General features: G+C 33.5%; 1 protein-coding gene across 1 annotated transcript in view; it reads left to right on the forward strand.

Annotated features, from left to right (window-relative positions):
- The first annotated feature begins 1,497 nt into the window (after window positions 1-1,497).
- LOC127701546 (uncharacterized) overlaps window positions 1,498-21,416 on the forward strand; it is a 32,023-nt gene continuing 12,104 nt past the window's right edge. The window contains exons 1-3 of the mRNA XM_052205460.1: window positions 1,498-1,561; window positions 16,504-16,615; window positions 17,764-17,953. Coding sequence (XP_052061420.1) covers window positions 16,519-16,615; window positions 17,764-17,953 — 287 coding nt within the window. The 5' untranslated portion in view covers window positions 1,498-1,561; window positions 16,504-16,518. The remainder of the gene's footprint in view (window positions 1,562-16,503; window positions 16,616-17,763; window positions 17,954-21,416) is intronic.

Consider the following 21,416-nt stretch of genomic DNA (forward strand, 5'->3'; position numbering starts at 1 on the left):
ATTACAGGGCCGTAACTACATTGAGGCAAATGCCTCATGTTGGAAATTTCAAAAACAAAAGCTTGCATGTCTTCATATCAAATTGTTTTCACGGCAAGTGTCTTGCAAGAAGCAAGTTCTGTTCACCCTCTGACGTACTAAGCCCCTGTTTTTTGAGATCCATGTTTCTCATTTATTTTTATTTTTCAGTGTTGATTGTCTATAATGTTTGTCGTTTTGCGTTTAGCTGTTCCCGGGTTTGTCTTTTGTTCATTGATTGCCCTTCTTTATGACTATTCTCTTAGTGTTGCATTCTATTTGTAATTTAGTAATATGTTTTAAACTTGAGTTTTATTATATTTAAGGACCTTTTGTCTATTACAAACTACTTTAAATTGTATCCCAGTTAGGAACTACATCAAGTTGTAATTGAAATGAGTTATAAAAACTTGACTTGACATAGTTATATCAATGATAATCATCCCCCTCTTAACTTAATTTGAAAAAAAAAAAACATAATTAACAGGTATAAAAGGTTTTTCTGCAAACTGAAACATGTTTTGTTTTGTCCTACATATTGGTCTTTTGATGTTGTCCCTAAAAACTTAAAGTCTTACACTGAATCTATATATTTTGCTTTGAGACCAGAATATTGTCAAAAAATTAAAACAGAACTTGCGTTTCAGATTAAGAAAGGGTCTGGGAAACGCGCATAATGCATGATTTTGCGCCATTTTTTCTATAGCTTCTTGGGGCCTTCAGCGAACCCCAGACTCTTCGCTGATTTTTTTTTTGACAACTTTTAAAAGAGGCTAGTTACAGCCCAGCTTTAATACCTTGTACGTATGCAATATATGCAGTTTGCAATTCAGAAGATTAACTTCCAGAGGATGATGATTAATTCTGATTCACTTAATTGACTATGTTATTTATTTAAGAATTTAAAAATTGTATGTTTTCAAATATTATAAATATAATTGTGAAAATAGATAATCAGTCCCTTGTTTTAATGAAAATGAAAAATCATGCTTCAACAGTGCAGAAAATAAATAATCTGTCCTTTTGGTCCACAAAAATAAATAACCCATCCAAAACAAATCCTCCTGCAACCCCCCCCCCCCCCCCCCCCCCCCCCCCCGGCAGAATATCAAATGGTCGCCCCCTAACCGTGAAGGGGCAGTGATTCTTGATACTGGACGTAAGAAACAACTACAAGTTACTCCTTGTAGTCAATAGCTTGATTGAATTCTGTATATTTGGTTGCCAGTCACCAGATCTTGGGTCATCTGAGTTTATAGTACGTCAGTGCTTTGATTAAGTTTAGGCCAAACATGAAACTTCCCCGAACTTTTTATACTTCAATAAGAATTTTCTCCCCTTTAAATGTCTGGTAACAATCAATTACACTGACCTCTGACATTTATTGATTTACATTACGACGATACATGTCATATAACTTTTCCAATGGGTTTACGTCACTACAGCGAATTTCTAAATATATACACATGACGATGTCAAGGTCGAATATGTCAATTTTTCCGAAAGCCGTATAACCTCATGCTTGTTTTACTTTATGTAGCCGGTAAGTATGAAAATGTCTTGCACACTTTATATTGTAGGCCTAATACCATATGCTTTTGAAAATGCAAAAAGGAAATGAGGCCCTTCATGGGGGTGTCCAAGTAATCACATAATCACATTTTTTTTGCCAATATGATCACATAATCATGAATTATTTTTTTAAACAACATAATCAAAAAATAAAAAATACAGTCCTAGATTAATCAAATAATCATGAAATATTTGGTCTGATAATCAAACAATCACTATAAAAACGGCCAAGTAATCACATAATCAAAAACCCCATGAGGATAAGACATGTAAGATAAGATAAGATAATTTTATTGGTTCAAAATCCAAAATTATAGGATTGTTACCAAGACAATAAACATTGACCATACATAAACATACAAACATAATCTGACCACATTTATAAACATTATATATATAACTGTATATCTCCTCCATTATTAAAAGAAAATATTGTTACAATAATAAATGAATGTATATTATAATCTCTGCTGAGGAGGTGGTACCACAAAGTTATTAAGTACTCAATAAAGCATGCATGAGGAGGCTCGGAAATAGTATGTTTTGAAATCATTGACACTGTCTGGAACACAGACACTTCTCTGGAAGTGTCCACAAGACATCAAAGCGTAGGCCTATACATCGTTAGTACATTCTTGAGTACTGCAGTATTGGATCCATATAAAAACATCACACTGACTCCCTAGAAATGGTCTAAAGAAGAGCTGCCAGATTTGCGACATCAACATACAATCGAGAACCAGAGACAGTTACCAATATCATGAAAACCCTAGAATGGAAGACACTAGAATCTAGACAGAAATGCAGTAGATTGAGCATGTTCTACAAAGCCACACAAGGAAAGCCGGCAGTCAACATACCACCATACGTGAGAAGACTATCTACATCAACAAGACAATACTATCCAGAAAAATTAACTCATATCAGTACTTCCACAGATGCCTACAAATACAGCTATGCCACGCACCATCACCGACTGGAACAGCCTGCCTCTCGAATCTTTCCAAACTACATCCCTGGAATGCTTCAAGGAGCAACTTCGGAGACTGCAGCTGTAAACAGAAACCACATGTTTTTATCCAATTTTAATTGCACTTGTAAATACTGAGCACGCAGGTTGACGTTTGCACAGTAGCATCTGCGTTAAGGATTTCCACTGCAGATCAATTAGTATAGATGTAGATGTTCTTGACTATCATGACCAATGTATCCCATAGTATAAATAGGAGTATTCGACCTTTCCATTGACAGAAACACTCAGTGCAACAAATAACATGCACGAATCTCAGTTAAAAATTGAAACTGAAGAAAATGTCATTAAACCTCATTAGGTCTATCTCAGTTACCACAAATGGTGGATTATATATATGTGAATTTAAGGTATCCGATAATCCTACAATACATCTAACATGTCTAATACATAGAGTTGTTAACTAATGCTATAGGGAAAATAGTGGGAGATGATAAACCTACTCAAATTCCTGTCCTGAATCTTACTTGCATTCTTATTCTTCCTCTTTCCTCAGTAAGCGGCCACCATCAGATGAGCTGGTTGACTATCCTGCCACATTTTTTGCAGTAGGTTGAGTAACAGGTCATTGATGAGCGTCTTTCGGGAAGGTAATGTGTGCACGGTCAAGCTACATTTACAGATACACATGTATTTTTGGTGCTGAATGTTATGAAAATCATATAGAAAATATTGAAAAGAATAATTGTAGCGTGTCATTTGTTTACTTAGGTCCATATAAAAATAATATTTTGCAAATATTGCTTAAATGTATGCAGTAATTGAACAGAGGTGGATTAGGCAGGAAAGTGACTTTTAACATGAATTACTGTGGATTCATTTATTTCCGTGGGTACTAATTTTCATGGATTGAGGAAAACTTACATATTCGTGGATATTTAATTTCGTGGTTTTTCCCAAGTCGGCATATAAGTCTATAGAAAATTTGTAATTCGTTGGAACATTTAAATTCGTGGTTCACCTGTTCCCACGAATTTAATGAAAATCTGTATCCAACGAATAAAAATGAATCCATAGTATTGACCCAATGCAAAATCTACAGTAGTGATGAATAAGATTGTGAAGCAAGATATAAATTCCCTGTGTAAGAAAGTGTATAGTGTTTTTATACGCCAGTTTACGGAACATATTATGTTATACCATTGTCTGTCCGTCTGTCCCTCCGCCTGTCTGTCTTCAACATGTAGGACAATAACTCAAAGGCTTTAACCAGTTTTAATGAAACTTTGGTGAATTATTTATATCTATTGACGTAAGCTCCCTTTCAATTTTTATAAATTTTAGATTTTACGTTTCAAAGTTGTGGGATTTTATTCATAAAAAAGGGGGGATTTTCCAGTTTTTAGACTAACTCAAATCATGAAACGTTAGTGACTGGTTTATATCTATTATAATAAGCTCCCTTTAGTTTTTAATAATATTCTGATATGATTGAGAAGATATGGAACTTTATATGTTGAAAAAGCGACAGGTGTATCATGCACTCATCATGCAGTGTGTGAAACCTCCACTCGCCAAAGGCAAGTAAGAAATGTATATGGCGAGCACTGATACTTCAGGACTCGCCAATGGACCATATCTAATGTTAGAGTACTATGTTAAACCATATTTCTGTACAAAGGGAGATAACTCATTTTTTAAAAGACATTCTTTGTTAAATTATTTGAAGAATTTTTTGGCAGGTTTGTTTGTTATTTAGTATAAACTATTTTCTGAATGCTATATATATAAAAAAAAAAATATGAAGAGAAATCCTTTAATTAGATAATAATCTATTTTTAGCTCACCTGGCCCACAGGGCCAAGTGAGCTTTTCTCATCACTTGGCGTCCAGCGTCGTCGTTGTCCGTCGTCATCCGTCGTCGTTAACTTTTACAAAAATCTTCTCCTCTGAAACTACTGGGCCAAATTAAACCAAACTTGGCCACAATCATCATTGGGGTATCTAGTTTAAAAAATGTGTCCGGTGACCCGGCCAACCAACCAAGATGGCCGCCATGGTTAAAAATAGAACATAGGAGTAAAATGTAGATTTTGGCTTATATCTCTGAAACCAAAGCATTTACAGGGGTAAAATTGTTTATTAGGTCAAGATTTATCTGCCCTGAAATTTTCAGATGAATCGGACAACTGGTTGTTGGGTTGCTGCCCCTGAATTGGTAATTTTAAGGAAATTGACGTTGGCGTTGTCGTTGTTGTCGTCAGAAGACACATTGGTTTTCACTCTAACTTTAGTTTAAGTGAATGGATCTCTATGAAATTTTACCATAAGGTTCAATACCACAAAAAGAAGGTTGGCATTGATTTTGGGGGTTATGGTACCAACAATAAGCATTTTTGTAACTTCCAGACATAACTTGTGTTTTAGTGTATGGATCTCTCTGACATTGTACCACAAGGTTCCATATCACAAAGGGAATGCTTGGATCGATTTTGGGGGTAATTGCCTCAAAATTTTAGGAATTAGGGGCTAAAAAAGGGGCAAAAACAAGCATTTTTCTAGTTTCATGACAATAACTTGTGTGTAAGTCTATGGATCTTTCTGAAATTGTACTACAATGTTCCATATCACAAAGGGAAAGCTGGAATTGAGTTTGGGGGTAATTGCCCAAAACGTTTAGGAATAAGGGGCCAAAAAGGGGCCAAAAATAAGCATTTTTCTAGTTTCCAGACAATAACTTGTGTTCAAGTGTATGGATCTCTCTGAAATTGTACTGCAAGGTTTCATATCACAAAGGGAATGTTTGGATTGATTTTGGAGGTAATTGCCTTAAAATTAAAAAAAATAGGGGCCAAAAAAGGGGCAAAAAACAAGCATTTTTCTAGTTTTGTGACAATAACTTGTGTGTAAGTCTATGGATCTTTCTGAAATTGTACTACAAGGTTCCATACCACAAAAGGAAGGTTGGGATTGATTTTGGGGGTGATGGTACCAACAGTTAAGGAATTAGGGGCCAAAAAGGGGCCAAAAATAAGCATTTTTGTAACTTCCAGACATAACTTGTGTGTTAGTGTATGGATCTCTCTGACATTGTACCACAAGGTTCCATATCACAAAGGGAATGCTTGGATTGATTTTGGGGGTAATTGCCTCAAAATTTTAGGAATTAGGGGCTAAAAAAGGGGCAAAAACAAGCATTTTTCTAGTTTCATGGCAATAACTTGTGTGTAAGTCTATGGATCTTTCTGAAATTGTACTACAAGGTTCCATATCACAAAGGGAAAGCTGGAATTGAGTTTGGGGGTAATTGCCCAAAATGTTTAGGAATAAGGGGCCAAAAAGGGGCCAAAAATAAGCATTTTTCTAGTTTCCAGACAATAACGTGTGTTCAAGTGTATGGATCTCTTTGAAATTGTACTGCAAGGTTCCATATCACAAAGGAAATGTTTGGATTGATTTTGGGGGTAATTGCCTCAAAATTTTAGGAATTAGGGGCCAAAAAAGGGGCAAAAAACAAGCATTTTTCTAGTTTCGTGACAATAACTTGTGTGTAAGTGAATGGATCTTTCTGAAATTGTACTACAAGGTTCCATAGCACAAAGGGAAAGCCGGAATTGAGTTTGTGGGTAATTGCCCAAAAGTTTAAGAATAAGGGGCCAAAAATGGGCCAAAAATAAGCATTTTTCTAGTTTCCAGACAATAACTTGTGTTCAAGTGAATGGATCTCTCTGAAATTATACTGCAAGGTACCATACCACAAAGGGAAAGCTGGGTTTGAGTTTGGGGGTAATTGCCCTAAATGTTATGGAATATGGGGCCAAAAAGGGGCCAAAAAACAAGCATTTTTCTAGTTTCCAGACAATAACTTGTGTTCAAGTGTATGGATCTCTATGAAATTGTACTGCAAGGTACCATACCACAAAGGGAAGGCTGGGATTAAGTTTGGGGGTGATGAATCATAAGGGGTTTTTTGGGGGGGGGGATTTTTTTTCCCTTTTTTTTTCTTTAAAATTTTCCATTTTAAATTGGTTATTTCTGATATATATATAAAAGCAAATAATAACGATATGGTTTGAATAGGTAAATTAAAAAATTTTAAGTTCTTAGACCACATTCATTCTGTGTCAGAAACCTATGCTGTGTCAAATATTTAATCACAATCCAAATTCAGTGCTGTATCAAGCTTGAATGTTGTGTCCATACTTTCCCCAACTGTTCAGGGTTCGACCTCTGCGGTCGTATCAAGCTGCGCCCAGCGGAGCATTTTATTGGTTATTATCTTGAATATTATTATAGATAGAGATAAACTGTAAACAGCAATAATGTTGAGCAAAGTAAGATCTACAAATATGTCAACATGACCAAAATGGTCAGTTGACCCCTTAGGGAGTTATTGCCCTTTATAGTCATTTTTTACCAATTTTTCGTAAATTTTTGTAATCTTTTACAAAAATCTTCTCCTCTGAAACTATTGGGCCAAATTTAACCAAACTTAGCCACAATCATTATTAGTGTATCTAGTTTAAAAAATGTGTGCAGTGACCCAGCCAACCAACCAAGATGGCTGCCATGGCTAAAAATAGAACATAGGGGTAAAATGTAGATTTTGGCTTATAACTCTGAAACCAAAGCATTTAGAGCAAATCTGTCAAGGGGTTAAATTGTTTATCAAGTCAATATCTATCTGCTGTGAAATTTTCAGATGAATTGGACAACTGGTTGTTAGGTTGCTGCCCCCAATTGGTAATTTTTAAAGAAATTTTGCCGCTTTTGGTTATTATCTTGAATACTATTATAGATAGAGATAAACTGTAAACAGCAATAATGCTCAGCAAAGTAAGATCTACAAATAAGTCAAATGACCAAAATGGTCAGTTGACCCCTTAAGGAGTTATTGCCCTTCATAGTCAATTTTTAACAATTTTCATTAATTTGGTAAATTTTTGTAAATTTTTACAAAATATTTTCCTCTGTAACTAAAGGGCCAAGTTTATTATAGATAGAGAAAATTGTAAGTAGCAAGAATGTTCAGTAAAGTAAGATCTACAAACACATCACCATCACCAAAACACAATTTTGTCATGAATCCATCTGTGTCCTTTGTTTAATATGCACATAGACCAAGGTGAGCGACACAGGCTCTTAAGAGCCTCTAGTTATTAATGTATATATTTCAATACATTACATTGTGTAGATAAAGGTTGTTGACATTTTATAGATAAGTTACAAATCTATATTAGTTTGTGACAAATGAAAGAAGAAATATTTGGAACTATTAATTATATTTGATATATAATTTGAAAACAGATATACACTGTATTACATCATATCTAATTTTAGAGAACTATTAATCATATCTAATGTTTTTTTCATCATGCTTATAAGATATTGATTGATAATTGGTATATAGTTTTATCATGACAAGTTACAGATCAAGTTCAAATTTTTGTTTCTGTCTAACAATTTTTTGCAGAGTTATTGTCCTTGGACTTGAAAAATTCTCTCATATAATTAGTTTTCCACATTGTTTTTAGTCATGCTTGTTGATATTGACATGATATTTACTTTTTGTTTACACCATGACAAGTTATAGAACAAGTTAGCATTTTGTTGCAGTATAATGAATTTTTACCCAGTAGGGGACTATGTATTGCCATGCAATACTCTCAGAATGCTTGTCAATTCTTGACGTGACTGAAATAAATGATTAATGCATTCAGTGTCTTGGGATATCAATAGATTACAAATAAAACATTTTATATGTTTACCTTCCTATAGTCCATTTATGTTAGGTTAAGAGAAATACAGGATGGACATTGTATTTGTTAACCATGCAGATTTGAAGGCCATTTTTATGCCCCTGCCGTAGCGGAGGGGGCATTAAGTTTTACCCTTGTCCGTCTGTACGTCCGTCCGTACGTCCCAAAAATGGTTTCCGTTCTCTAACTTAAGTTTGCCTCAACCAAATGTTATGAAACTTATACACAATGCTTATTACCACAAAACACAGATCAGTTTAGAATTTTGGTGGTGTCACTTTAACCGTTCTAGAGTTATGCCCCTTTATAAATGGAAAAATTGCCAAATTTTTAGTTTCTGTTCTCCAACTTAAGTTTGCCTCAACCAAATGTTATGTAACTTATACACAATGCTTATTACCACAAAACACAGATCAAGATTGAATTTTGGTGGCGTCACTTTAACTGTTCTAGAGTTATGCCCCTTTATAAATGGAAAAATTGCAAAATTTTTATTTTCTTCTAATTATCAAGTAATTTTTAAAATTGGAGTTATCTTCCTTTGTCGATGATTATAGTTGAATCAAATACAATCAATGCTTTATACAATGCAATATTTAATTTTGACTTCCACTGATAAAACACAGATCAAGTTGAATTTGGGTAGTGTCACTTTAACCATTATTGAGTTATGCCCCTTTATAAATCGAAAGATTGCAAAAGTTTTAGTTTCCATTCTGTAACTTAAGTTTGCCCCAACCAAACATTAGTAAACCTATACACAATATTCATTACCACAAAACTAAGATCAAGTACACATTTTTTGTTTCCGTTTTCTAACTTTAGTTTGCCTCAACCAAATGGTATGAAACTTATACACAATGCTTATTACTACATAATACAGATTAAGTACGAAATTTGGTGGCGACACTTTTACCATTCTTGAGTTATGTCCCTTTATAAACATAAAAATTGCTGAATTTTTTTAGTTTGTCTCAACCAAATGTTATAAAACTTATACACAACCGTTCTAGAGTTATGCGTGTTTACAAATAGAAGAATTGCTGAATTTCTTAGTTTCTGTTCTCTACTTAAGTTAGCCTCAACCAAATGTTATGAGACTTACACACAATGCTTATTACCACAAAACTCAGATCAAGTTCAAATTTGGGTAGCTTCATTTTTACCGTTCTTCAGTTATGTCCCTTTATAACTATATGATAGGCAAGCGGGAGCATCGATCATCTGTGTACACATGTGGACACTATCCACATTTATTTATACTTATTCTGATTGTTCAACAAGTTCAATCTGGTCATTCTGGTGGTAAAGTTTTAAATAGTAATTTCAATATGGACAAGCTTTTAGGGCTGAATAATAAAAACATGAACGGAATTAAAAAGAATAGCAAAACTGGAACCTAAACTTAAAAAAAGCCTTTCATACAAACCTTGTACACACAGTGTAATCTCTCACGTTTTTATTAAATACAAATTTGATAATTACAACTTGAATAGAAGAGGCTGCTCAATAACTCCAGCATTTGTTATTTGTTATTTATATAATGTCTGGTCATGACATAAAAATAAACTTTTGACTTGTGGTGAAAACCTTTATGATACCAACCTCCCCAGGTAATCGAAAGACAATATAGATTGAACCCTTATAATATATATAACTGAGACTACTATATGAATTGTAAAATTACTAGTTATAGATTTAAAATAATATACTTATTAACTTCATACATTTTGTAAGTAGACTTAGAACTATATTTTTTATTACATACAATAATTATGTGTGGAAAATACGGCAAGTCCCAAAAGTAAGTCATTCGCTAGGTTGGCAAGTGTAATTTCAATTTGGCGAGTTGAAATGAAAAGCTGCTCGTCAATTTGGCGAGTAAGAACCAAAAAAAATTTCACACACTGTCATGACGCAGCTCTTTACTGTTATTGTGGTGGAAGTATTCTACATGTATACATTTTTTGCTTGTATGGTTATCTTATAAAGATCCAGAGAAGAACAAACCTAACACAGCCTTTAACCTTTATGAACCATTCAACTGTATATAAGAATATATATATCAAACAATTAATAAAAGTTTTGCTGGAATAAAAAACCCAGACACAACTGATACATATTTTTTTAAAGATAGAAAAACTACTTCCCATTTTGGCTATATATTAGTCAGGATAGTTTGTGTTAACTTGCATTATTTGAGAAATTAAGTCGTCATCAAATCATGGGAAAAAAAAACAATTTTTACAATATAATATAAAATTTAAGAGTAGGAAAAATATATTAAAATGTATTATTAATAAATATCCTCTGCAACTCATATACATGATATATGAAGCTTTTTATGGAGATAGTATTGAATGAGAGCATAGAAAAAGAAATGGATGATAGTCAGTTTAAAACAATAACAGTTAAATCCCTTTACTTTTAAGTTTTTGTCTCGCTTTGACCTTGACAGAGTCAAAAGACGAGACATAGGTATGCTGTTTCTGGCCGCAGTGTCAACAAAGTATTAGTTCGTGATTAGGTCAGTTTATAGGGAACCACTACTGGTAGGTCAATGATGTTTGGTATGCAGTTATAATGGCATTGACACATCTCAATTCCATGGAGATTATTCATTGTTATTTGGCCCTGTCTCCTCAGTCATGGTCTAATGATTTTGAAACTTTTGCTTAGTTTACATGTATTAGTTTGTGATTAGGTGTTTATGGGGAACCACTAGTGCTAGGTCAATGATATTTGGTATGCAGTTGTATAAGCATTGTCACACTCATTTCCATTGAGATTGTTTGGCACTGTACTTTCAAACATGGTTCATGGACTTTATGCATAACTTACATGTTAAAGTATTGCTGTTTTGATTTTAACATTTGCATTTTACTATCAAATTAACTAAAAGGCGAGACATATCTCTGTGTTAACAGTTTATTGTTATTATGATGAGTTACTGTTATTGTGTTTGAGATACAATTTCTATGCATCATCTTATTTTCATTAATGAAATTTAGATTACTGCTTAATATCAATTTAATATCTTCATGACATTTGTGTAGTGGATCAACTTAATAAACTTATTATGCCAATTTTCATTCGCATTTCTGAAATTGATATTTTTACTTGATATGCCTATACATGATCTTGCAACAGGTTCTTTTTCCTGAAAATTTTGACAGTTAAAGCAAATATTTCACATCACAATGTCCTATGACACATTTTCCCTGAATGACCCTATGTCGACCAGGGTAGTTCATTCATAGAATAGGAATTGAAAACTCATCTTTTAATGGCTATTCCTGACCTGTTGATATATGGTTGGTGATCAGCAGGAATAGACAAACTTAAGAGATATCTACAGATTGAATAATTTGACTTAAACCAACTGAGGCCCCCAAAGTACCCATTCTAGTTTAAACTTTGGTATTGGTAAAATCACCCAGCTTTAGCTGCTTAGGTTCTTATATGTTCTGATATTTTCAGCGCCCCAAGTCAGGATCCAACCAGGGACCTTCAGCACAATAGACAGCGACCTCACGTAATGAAATATTTACACTTTAATAGCAAATTTACTCCTAAAGGAAGAATTCATAGTGAAAGAAGTGCACCCTAGTGGGGTGAGGGTTGGGGGAGGTTGGCTCAAAAGTCAAACAAAAAGAAGTTAGAAAGTGGGGACAGGGGGTTTAGACGACATATGTCCCCAGAGGATAGAATACCAGCAATTGAAATAGGGATTTTGAATCCAATGCTTCAAGTATGAAAAGTGTCATACTTTCTGTAAGTTAGTTTCCTTTTATCAGCACTTTGAGGGGTCCATAGATGGCTTTTTTAATGGCAAGTTATTCAACATCACTTAGGCTTATTTTTCCTATGGCAGCCTATCCAAATTAACTGCTCTTCATTCTTATCAACCAATTTTTCAGAACCTTACTATTTGATTCATAGTTATTAGTTCTAGTCTTGAATCTGCATTTAAATACTTGCCACTGGCCTGTTTTCATAACAACAACAATCAATCAAAACATATTCAAGGATTCACAACTTATTTTGTCTGGTACATGTGCACCAAGATTTCGTAAAATGAGATTGATACCCTGCATTTATCATGCTTTTCAACAACATATAGTCAAAAAGTTGAAAGATCCCCCCTCGTAAATTATGGAAAACTATCATTCTTCATTGACAATGATTTCTTGGTGTAAACTAGATACACCCAATTGGGCTAATGCCCTCATGGGTGTATCTAATACATGTATCCATTAATCTGTTACAAACTCATTTTCACAATTTTTGTGCTTATAAATATGATATAAGGAGCACATAACATTTGTAATGAAATAAATTTTATTTTAACTATTCACATGATTTAATTTGCCTTATCTTAAAATTAATGGGTAACTTTCAAAGGAAAAATGAGTTGATTGAAAAAAAAAAAAAAAAAAAAAATATTTTCAGCAAATTTTCTTTATACTCATAATTATTAATTTTTTGTACAAAGTATTAAAATTTCTCAATAGATACTAATAATACATTAACTAAGCAGCAGACGGATATGATTGAATTTGATTACTTTTAACATAATGATTATTCTTATTTTATCACCATTTTGATGTTTGTATTAAGTAATTTCAAAAGTGCTTTTCCTGATAAAAGCCCCCAAAAAAAGATAATTCAAATCTAACGTTTAAATACATTTATATCTTCACCTTTGACAGCAGTTTAGATACATGTTACATACACGCTTAAGCAACCTAACAACAAATGATGTGGAAAATTTTTTAAGATTTGCACCCCAGTGACATCTCAAAACAAACACACCTCAATTTGGGACATTTAAAATTTTAAAAATTGTGGACTGATTTGATAGGTTAATATGAACTAGTCAAGGTTAGGCCATGCTGATATAAAAGTCAACACCATGTCATGAACATCGATGCTAAATCAGATGATTATCAGTATATACATGATATATAATACCTTTCCTTCAATTCAGTGTGGTCATTTTAGGTAAGATATTTTTGATTGTAATACACTGAAAACATGACATGTTAATTATTACAAATTCATTACTTCACTGATATTCTCCTATTCTCATTTTTATTGACTTGTTCAGAATTTGATGCTTTTTCTTAAAATTATCTAAAACAACTAAGACTACTAAAGAAATAACATAATAAAAGGAGCCTGTGTAGCTTTCTGTTTGATAAATTCTCATAAATCTCAATTTTTACCATTAAGAGAAAAAGGTTTTACAACATGTGAGGATTGGATATTGCTTTATACAATGTATCAATACCTAAACAACTAAGTAACTTTGTTCTTTTTAAGTAATGATAACATACTTAGTATCCTACCAAAGGCTAGTTTATTATTATTATTATTATAGGGGGAATTAAGGGCCAAAAACAAGCATTTTTCATGTTTCAGGACAATGTGGGCCCGATTTAGTGGTGTTATATCTTACAAAGTTTATCCAAATTATTCTTGCAAAGAATTCCACTCAAGCCGGTGCTAGGGGCCATCTAAAACTTGCAGTGAGGTGAGAGTTTTTTGCTCCTTGTTGAAGGCCTCCCTGTGACTTTGAGATGAAGAACAGCAATAAGAGTGATGTTCCTTTGCTTTTTGTGTGTTTTCTTTTGCTGTGCATGTACTGATTTTGTGTCATGAATGAATAGCCTATATCCTTTTTTTTATACGCCCGTTTATGGGACATATTACTATTATGGTATACCGTTGTCCGTCTGTCGTCAAAATGTCGGACAATAACTCAAAAACACTTTAACCAATTTTCATGAAACTTTGGTGAATTGTTTATATCTATTGATGTAAGCTCCCTTTCGTTTTTTTTTAATTTTAGATTTTTAGTTTTTGAGTTATGGGATTTTATTCATAAAAAAAGGGGGGATTTTCCAGTTTTCCAGACAATAACTCAAAAATTCTTTGAGCATTTTCTTGAAACTTTGGTGACTGGTTTATATCTATTAAAGTAAGCTCCCTTTAGTTTTTTTTATGAATTTCTTATATGACATTTTGGAGTTTTGGAACTTTATTTGTTGAAAAGCAACAAACGGCGTATGGCCGTATCATGCACTCTTGACACAGCTCTTTATTCTATTATATAACTTGTGTGTAAGTGTATGGATCTCTATGAAATTGTACCACAAGGTTCTATACCTTAAAAGGAAGGTTTGGATTGATTTTGGTGGTTATGGCCATAAATAGTTATCAAAGGTACCAGGATTATAATTTAGTACGCCAGAAGCGCCTTTCGTCTACATAAGACTCATCAGTGACGCTCATATCAAAATAGTTATAAAGCCAAACAAGTACAAAGTTGAAGAGCATTAAGGATCCAAAATTCCAAAAAGTTGTGCCAAATACGGCTAAGTTAATCTATGCCTGGGATAAGAAAATCTTTAGTTTTCGAAAAATTCAAAGTTTTGTAAACAGGAAATTTATTAAAATGACCACATAATTGATATTCATGTCAGCACCGAAGTGCTGACTACTGGGCTGGTGATACCCTCGGGGACGAAATGTCCACCGGCAGTGGCATTGACCCAGTGGTGTAAATAGTTATCAAAGGTACCAGGATTATAATTTAGTACGCCAGACGCGCGTTTCGTCTACATAAGACTCATCAGTGACGCTCATATCAAAATAGTTATAAAGCCAAACAAGTACAAAGTTGAAGAGCATTGAGGATCCAAAATTCCAAAAAGTTGTGCCAAATACGGCTAAGTTAATCTATGCCTGGGATAAGAAAATCCTTAGTTTTCGAAAAATTCAAAGTTTTGTAAACAGGAAATTTATTAAAATGACCACATAATTGATATTCATGTCAGCACCGAAGTGCTTACTACTGGGCTGGTGATACCCTCGGGGACGAAACGTCCACTAGCAGTGGCATCGACCCATAACAGTTGAAAATTAGGGTAAAAAACAATACTTTTTGAAAACTTTGTTTAAATTGCTAATTTCTTGACCAATTTCAATGGGGTTTAATTCAGAGTCTTTAATTCTTGGGGTTCTTAATATGCTGAATCTAACCTTGTATTTAAATTTTGGATTTGGGCCCTGTTAAAAATTGGTCCACATTCAGGTCCAAAGGTTTCAAAATGAAACTTTGTTTGATTTTTACAAAAATTGAATTGTTGGGGTTCTTTGATATGCTGAATCTGAACATGTATTTAGATTTTGGATTTTGGGCCCTGTTTTCAAGTTGGTCTAAATTGGGGTACAAAATTAAACTTTGTTTGATTTTAAAAGAATGAACATATAGGGTTCTTTGATATGCTGAATCTGACTGTGTATTTAAATTTTGGGTTTTGGGCCCCGTTATCAAATTGGTTCACATTGGGAATTTGAGGTCCAAAATCAAACTTTGTTTGATTTCAATAAAATTTGAATGTATGGGGTTCTTTGATATGCTGAATCTAACCATTTTTTTAGATTTTGGATATTGGACCATAATAGGTAAATGCTCAATTTCAAATTTTTTAGTTCTTAGATCACATTCTTTCTGTGTCAGAAACCTATGATGTGTCAAATATTTAATCACAATCCAAATTCAGAGCTGTATCAAGATTGAATGTTGTATCCAACTGTTCAGTGTTCGACCTCAGTGGTGGTATCAAGCTGCACCCTGTGGAGCATTTTATTATATCTTTCTGCAAATTGTTATTGTTATTGTAAATATATATAAATACAGGGAGTTGCTTCAATCTTACAACCTCAGCGTTGACAGGCTAGTGATACAGTAGATGAACTACTTATACCACTCAGCCACTGAGACCCTAAATACATTAGTGAATAATCCCCTATGTCAGGAACCTCCTTGTTAGTTGTCTTTCGTGACACAAAAAAAAAAATGGTGTTGATTTTAATCTAGAAATTACTTAGAGCAATTTAGAGCATGACCTTTAGTTTTTCTAGTATTTTGTATCATTGTTTTGTTTGTTTACTGTCTTGTACATCTGCTTTTATTCATTTTACTGCTGGATAGTTTAATGATCGAGTGAAGCAAGTTAATACTGTGACAAGAGAAGTCAGCTTATTTCCTTGACAACAAAAAATCCTTTCATCCACTTCATTCATGTTCATTGTCATTTGTACTGATATTTTTTTCTGATCACTTATATCATGTTTATAGATGTATTATATTGAAACAATAGATATTTTTTTCAGACTATAAGTTGAACTATGGCTCAGATTGGTGTGAGGAGGTTTTGTGATTTAAGAAGATTAGAAAGATGTGGAATACAGCTTTTAACCAGAACATTGAGATTTAAACCAAAAGGTACAAAAATTGTTTATGTAATGAGTTGGTTCAGAAATTCAACTTTTGTTCCTGCAAGTTTATTATTTGAAAAAAAAAGTTTAAAAAAAAAAGAATTTTAACTTGAAATGGCTTAAAAAATAACTACCAGTAGGTGAAACCTTAAGGTGGTCTGAATTCAAACAATGCCAACTATTAGTTATCCATAGTCAAACTGATATATATGTGAAAAGAAAATTATTAAAAAAGTTGAGATTTAGGCTTGCATCCTTTTTATAGTTTGCTTTTTTTTTTTTTTTTTTGGGGGGGGGGGGTCAGTTCATCAAACATGGTAAAGCACTGATTTGATATATGTAAGAACATGAACCTAATGGAGTACTTTCATGGTCAAAATTCTACATTTTAAAGGGAACTGTTACACAGCAGCATATAACATGCATAAAGCAAATTACAGTAGGTAAAAGAAACCCATAAAACCATGTGACTGCTAATCTGACAGACCATAATTATAATTGCATACCTATTGTATTATGATGATCTATCAGCATGGCCTTGCACTGTATGTGACAATAGAGCAATGTGTTTAGGCCTCAATATGGTTACTCAGTATTGTCTTATTTTCCTTGCAATTGAAAAATGTACAAAGGTGACTGGTCATTTAGTTTTAAATTTAAGATAGTCTGTTTTTACTGTGACTGAACTCATTTTACACACAAGTCATGTGATAACGTTGGAAATATATCCATCCTTACGTCCATCCTGTATCAGGTTTTAAGTTTAGGTTTCAGGTAGATTAATGTTTATGTATAAGGAAGTTTACAATGAAGTTCTGATCTAATCATCTTGAAATTTAGTCATTTAATGCATATTTTCAATGTGATGTAAAATTTTAAATATATACCAAATTAAGGGTTTGACCCAAATTTTGTGGTTCACTGAACATGGAAAATTGTTATTTGAAATTTATACATTGAACAAGAATATCTGTCCATAGAACACCATGCATTCTTGTTCAATGTTATATATATATCGTAAAAATTTTGCAATAGATTTTGAAGATAACTACAGAAAAAAAGAAATGGAAAGACTAGAAAGAAACAACTTGTAAAATATATTCTTTTTCAGTGGTGTTATTAATATGTTTCCATGGTAATATTATTATATTCCAGGTCAACACCATACTCTGTTACCATGCAGAACTGTGAGTGGGAGCAACCAGTACAGAAATAGATCCCAGACCATGAAGAGTGTGACGCCCCCACACAACAAGAAAGTGCAGCTAGTCATTTTTGATAAAGATGGGACTCTTATATGCTTTCATTCTATGTGGGCCCCATGGTCTAGAAAATTGGCTGCTAAGTACGTATTTTTATTTATTGTGGATTTAATTATTTTTCATGGAAACCAATTTTTGTGGATTCATGAAAAAATATATTGTTATTAATATTTGATTGAGTGGTTTTGTCAGAGCTTGCATATAGCTTATAGAAAATTTGTACAATCCCTGGAATTTAAATTTGTGGTTCAACCATGCCCTCAAAATCCAGGAAAAATTCGTAAGGGTTCCGCGGAACCCAGTGTCTCGCCTACTTTTTCTGTTAATCGCAGGCTCAACAAAAATGAGGAAGTAAATCAATAAAAATATTCCTCTTGATACCATCTTTTGATTGTAAGAAGCTTCTGTCCAAGTTTGGTAAAAATCCAGATTAGTTAATGAATCTAATAAATGTTTAAAAACTTTATCTGCAGACTGAATGTAATGTTAACTGGAAGAAAACAAAATTTCCTTCTGGATACTAGCATTTGATCATAAACAAGCTTCTGTCCAAGTTTGGTACAAATCCAAAATAGTATAAGAAAGTTATTAAAATTTTAAAAACTTTAACCACAGAGTGAATGTGTTGTTTCCTGGCAGAAAATCTAAGTCCATTTAAAAGTAAAATACGGAAAAAATGGATTTATTTTTTTACAAAATTTCCTTCTAGATACTAGCTTTTGATCATTAACAAGCTTCTGTCCAAGTTTGGTACAAATCCAAAATAGTATAAGAAAGTTATTAAAATTTTAAAAACTTTAACCACAGAGTGAATGTGTTGTTTCCTGGCAGAAAATCTAAGTCCATTTAAAAGTAAAATAAGGAAAAAATGGATTTTTTTTTTTACAAAATTTACTTCTCCCCACTATCTTATGATCATAAACAAGCTTCTGTCAAAGTTTGGTAGAAATCCAGGATAGTTTAAGAAAGTTATTAAAATTTTAAAAACTTTAACCACAGAGTGAATATAATATTTCCCGGCAGAAAAACTAAGTCCATTTATAAGTAAAATACGGAAAAATTGGAATTTTATTTTTACAAAATTAACTTCTGGATACTATCTTATGATCATAAAAAAGCTTCTGTCCAAGTTTGGTAGAAATCCAGGATAGTTTAAGAAAGTTATTAAAATTTCAAAAACTTTAACCACAGAGTGAATATTTGTGGACGCCGCCAACGACGACGACGACGACGACGACGGAATGTAGGATCGCTATGTCTCGCTTTTTCGACTAAAGTCGAAGGCTCGACAAAAATTGGTATCACACAAATAATAATAAATTAACAGTAGTACAACTTGTGTAAACAAGTCTTTTACTGGGTATCTATGTATTCACTAATTATACATGGGTCGACTTTTTTTATTGAGTTTTTATGTCTATCTTGAAAGATCATTATTGAATATCTGCTTTGGATTTCATTGAAATTAAAGTTATTATATTGATGTTTAGTTAAGCTGTTGTCATCACTTTGTGTCTGTCATATGTCTGCTGTATTAGACCATTTACCTTTTCATGATCTCCTCCAAATCCACTTGTGCACCTGCTAGTATTGAATACTTTGAGAATTATTTTCCTATTTTTCCAGACTTGGGAACTTCATCAAAATTTTCTTTTCAAAAGATGGTATCTAATTTTGTCTTCAACAGTTTTTGAGCAAAATGCATAGATTTTGGTGATTTTCAACTATTTAGGGACCATAAATATAGAGCACATGCAAGTATCAACAAAATGATTTACCACAATGTTCATGATGTTTGTCATGAATATCAGCTCTCATGTGAATATTTATGTGGTATAACTGAGGTTCAGTACTATACTAATTCCTGACCTGGTTATTATACCCCCGCTTTAAAAAAGTGTGATGCGTTTTCAGATTCATCACTCAACAACTTCCTGTTTACCGAACAATTAAAATTGAGAATGGAAATGGGGAATGTGTCAAAGAGACAACAACCTGACCATAGAGCAGACAACAGCTGAAGGCCACCAATGGGTCTTTAATGCAGCGAGAAACTCCCGCACCCGAAGTCGTCCTTCAGCTGGCCCCTAAACAAATATGTATACTAGTTCAGTGATAATGGATGTCATACTAAACTCCAAATTGTACACAGGAAACTAAAATTAAAAATGATACAAGACTAACAAAGGCCAGAGGCTCCTGACTTGGGACAGGTGCAAAAATGCGGCGGGGTTAAACATGTTTTTTGAGATCTCAACCCTCCCCCTATACCTCTAGCCAATGTAGAAAAAACAAATGCACAACCTAATTTATGTACAAAAAATGAACGAATAACAAATATGCAACACATAAACAAACCACAACCACTGAATTACAGGCTCCTGACTTGGGACAGGCACATACATGTACATACAGAATGTGGCGGGGTTAAACATGTTAGCGGGATCCCAACCCTCCCCCTAACCTGGGACAGTGGTGTAACAGTACAATATAAGAACGAACTATAAAAATCAGTCGAAAGAGGCTTAACTCATCAGATGGATAAATACAAATACAAGTGGACGTGGCCGGGTAGTTGTATATCCAAACAACAAAAAGACACTTAAGTACAGATCTGAGAGTACTCACAGTTACTGACAGCTAGTTCAAAGCCACTAACAACTGATAAAAAAATCTTGCATCTAAGACTAAATTATCAATCCGTAAGCTCCCTTTAGAATTTTATAAATTTTAGATTTTACATTTCTGAGTTATGGGGTTTTATTCATTAAAAAAGGGGGGATTTTCCAGTTTTTGGACAACAACTCATAAATGCTTTAAGCAGTTCGCATGAAACTACTGGGCCAAATACCTTCAAACTTTAACTAAATGTTTCTTAGGGTATTTAGTTTATAAATTATATCCGAAGTTTTGATCCATCGACAAACATGGCCACCATGGTGAAAAATAGAACATAGGGGTCAAATGCAGTTTTTGGCTTATATCTTAAAAACTAAAGCTTTTAGAACAAATCTGACATGAGGTAAAATTGTTCAATTGGTCAAGATCTATCAGCCCTGAAATTTTCAGATGAATCGAACAACCCATTGTTGGATTGTTGCCACTAAATTGGTAGTTTTAAGGAAATTTTGCAGTTTTTTGTTATCTTGAATATTATTATACGACCGCAAAAAAATTTTTGTGGTCGTATATTGGTATGACGTTGGCGTCGTCGTCGTCGTCGTCGTCGTCCGGCTTCGTCGTCCGAATACACATTAGTTTTCGCACTCTAACTTTAGTTTAAGTGAATGGATCTCAATGAAATTTTACCATAAGGTTCAATACCACAAAAGGAAGGTGGGGATTGATTTTGGGGGTTATGGTATTAACAGTTAAGGAATTAGGGGCCAAAAAGGGGCCAAAAATAAGCATTTTTGTAACTTCCAGACATAACTTGTGTGTAAGTATATGGATCTCTCTGACATTGTACCACAAGGTTCCATATCACAAAGGGAATGCTGGGATTGATTTTGGGGGTAATTGCCTCCAAATTTTAGGAATTAGGGG

This window comes from Mytilus californianus, unplaced genomic scaffold, assembly GCF_021869535.1.
Source record: "Mytilus californianus isolate M0D057914Y unplaced genomic scaffold, xbMytCali1.0.p SCAF_5, whole genome shotgun sequence".
NCBI lineage: Eukaryota > Metazoa > Mollusca > Bivalvia > Mytilida > Mytilidae > Mytilus > Mytilus californianus.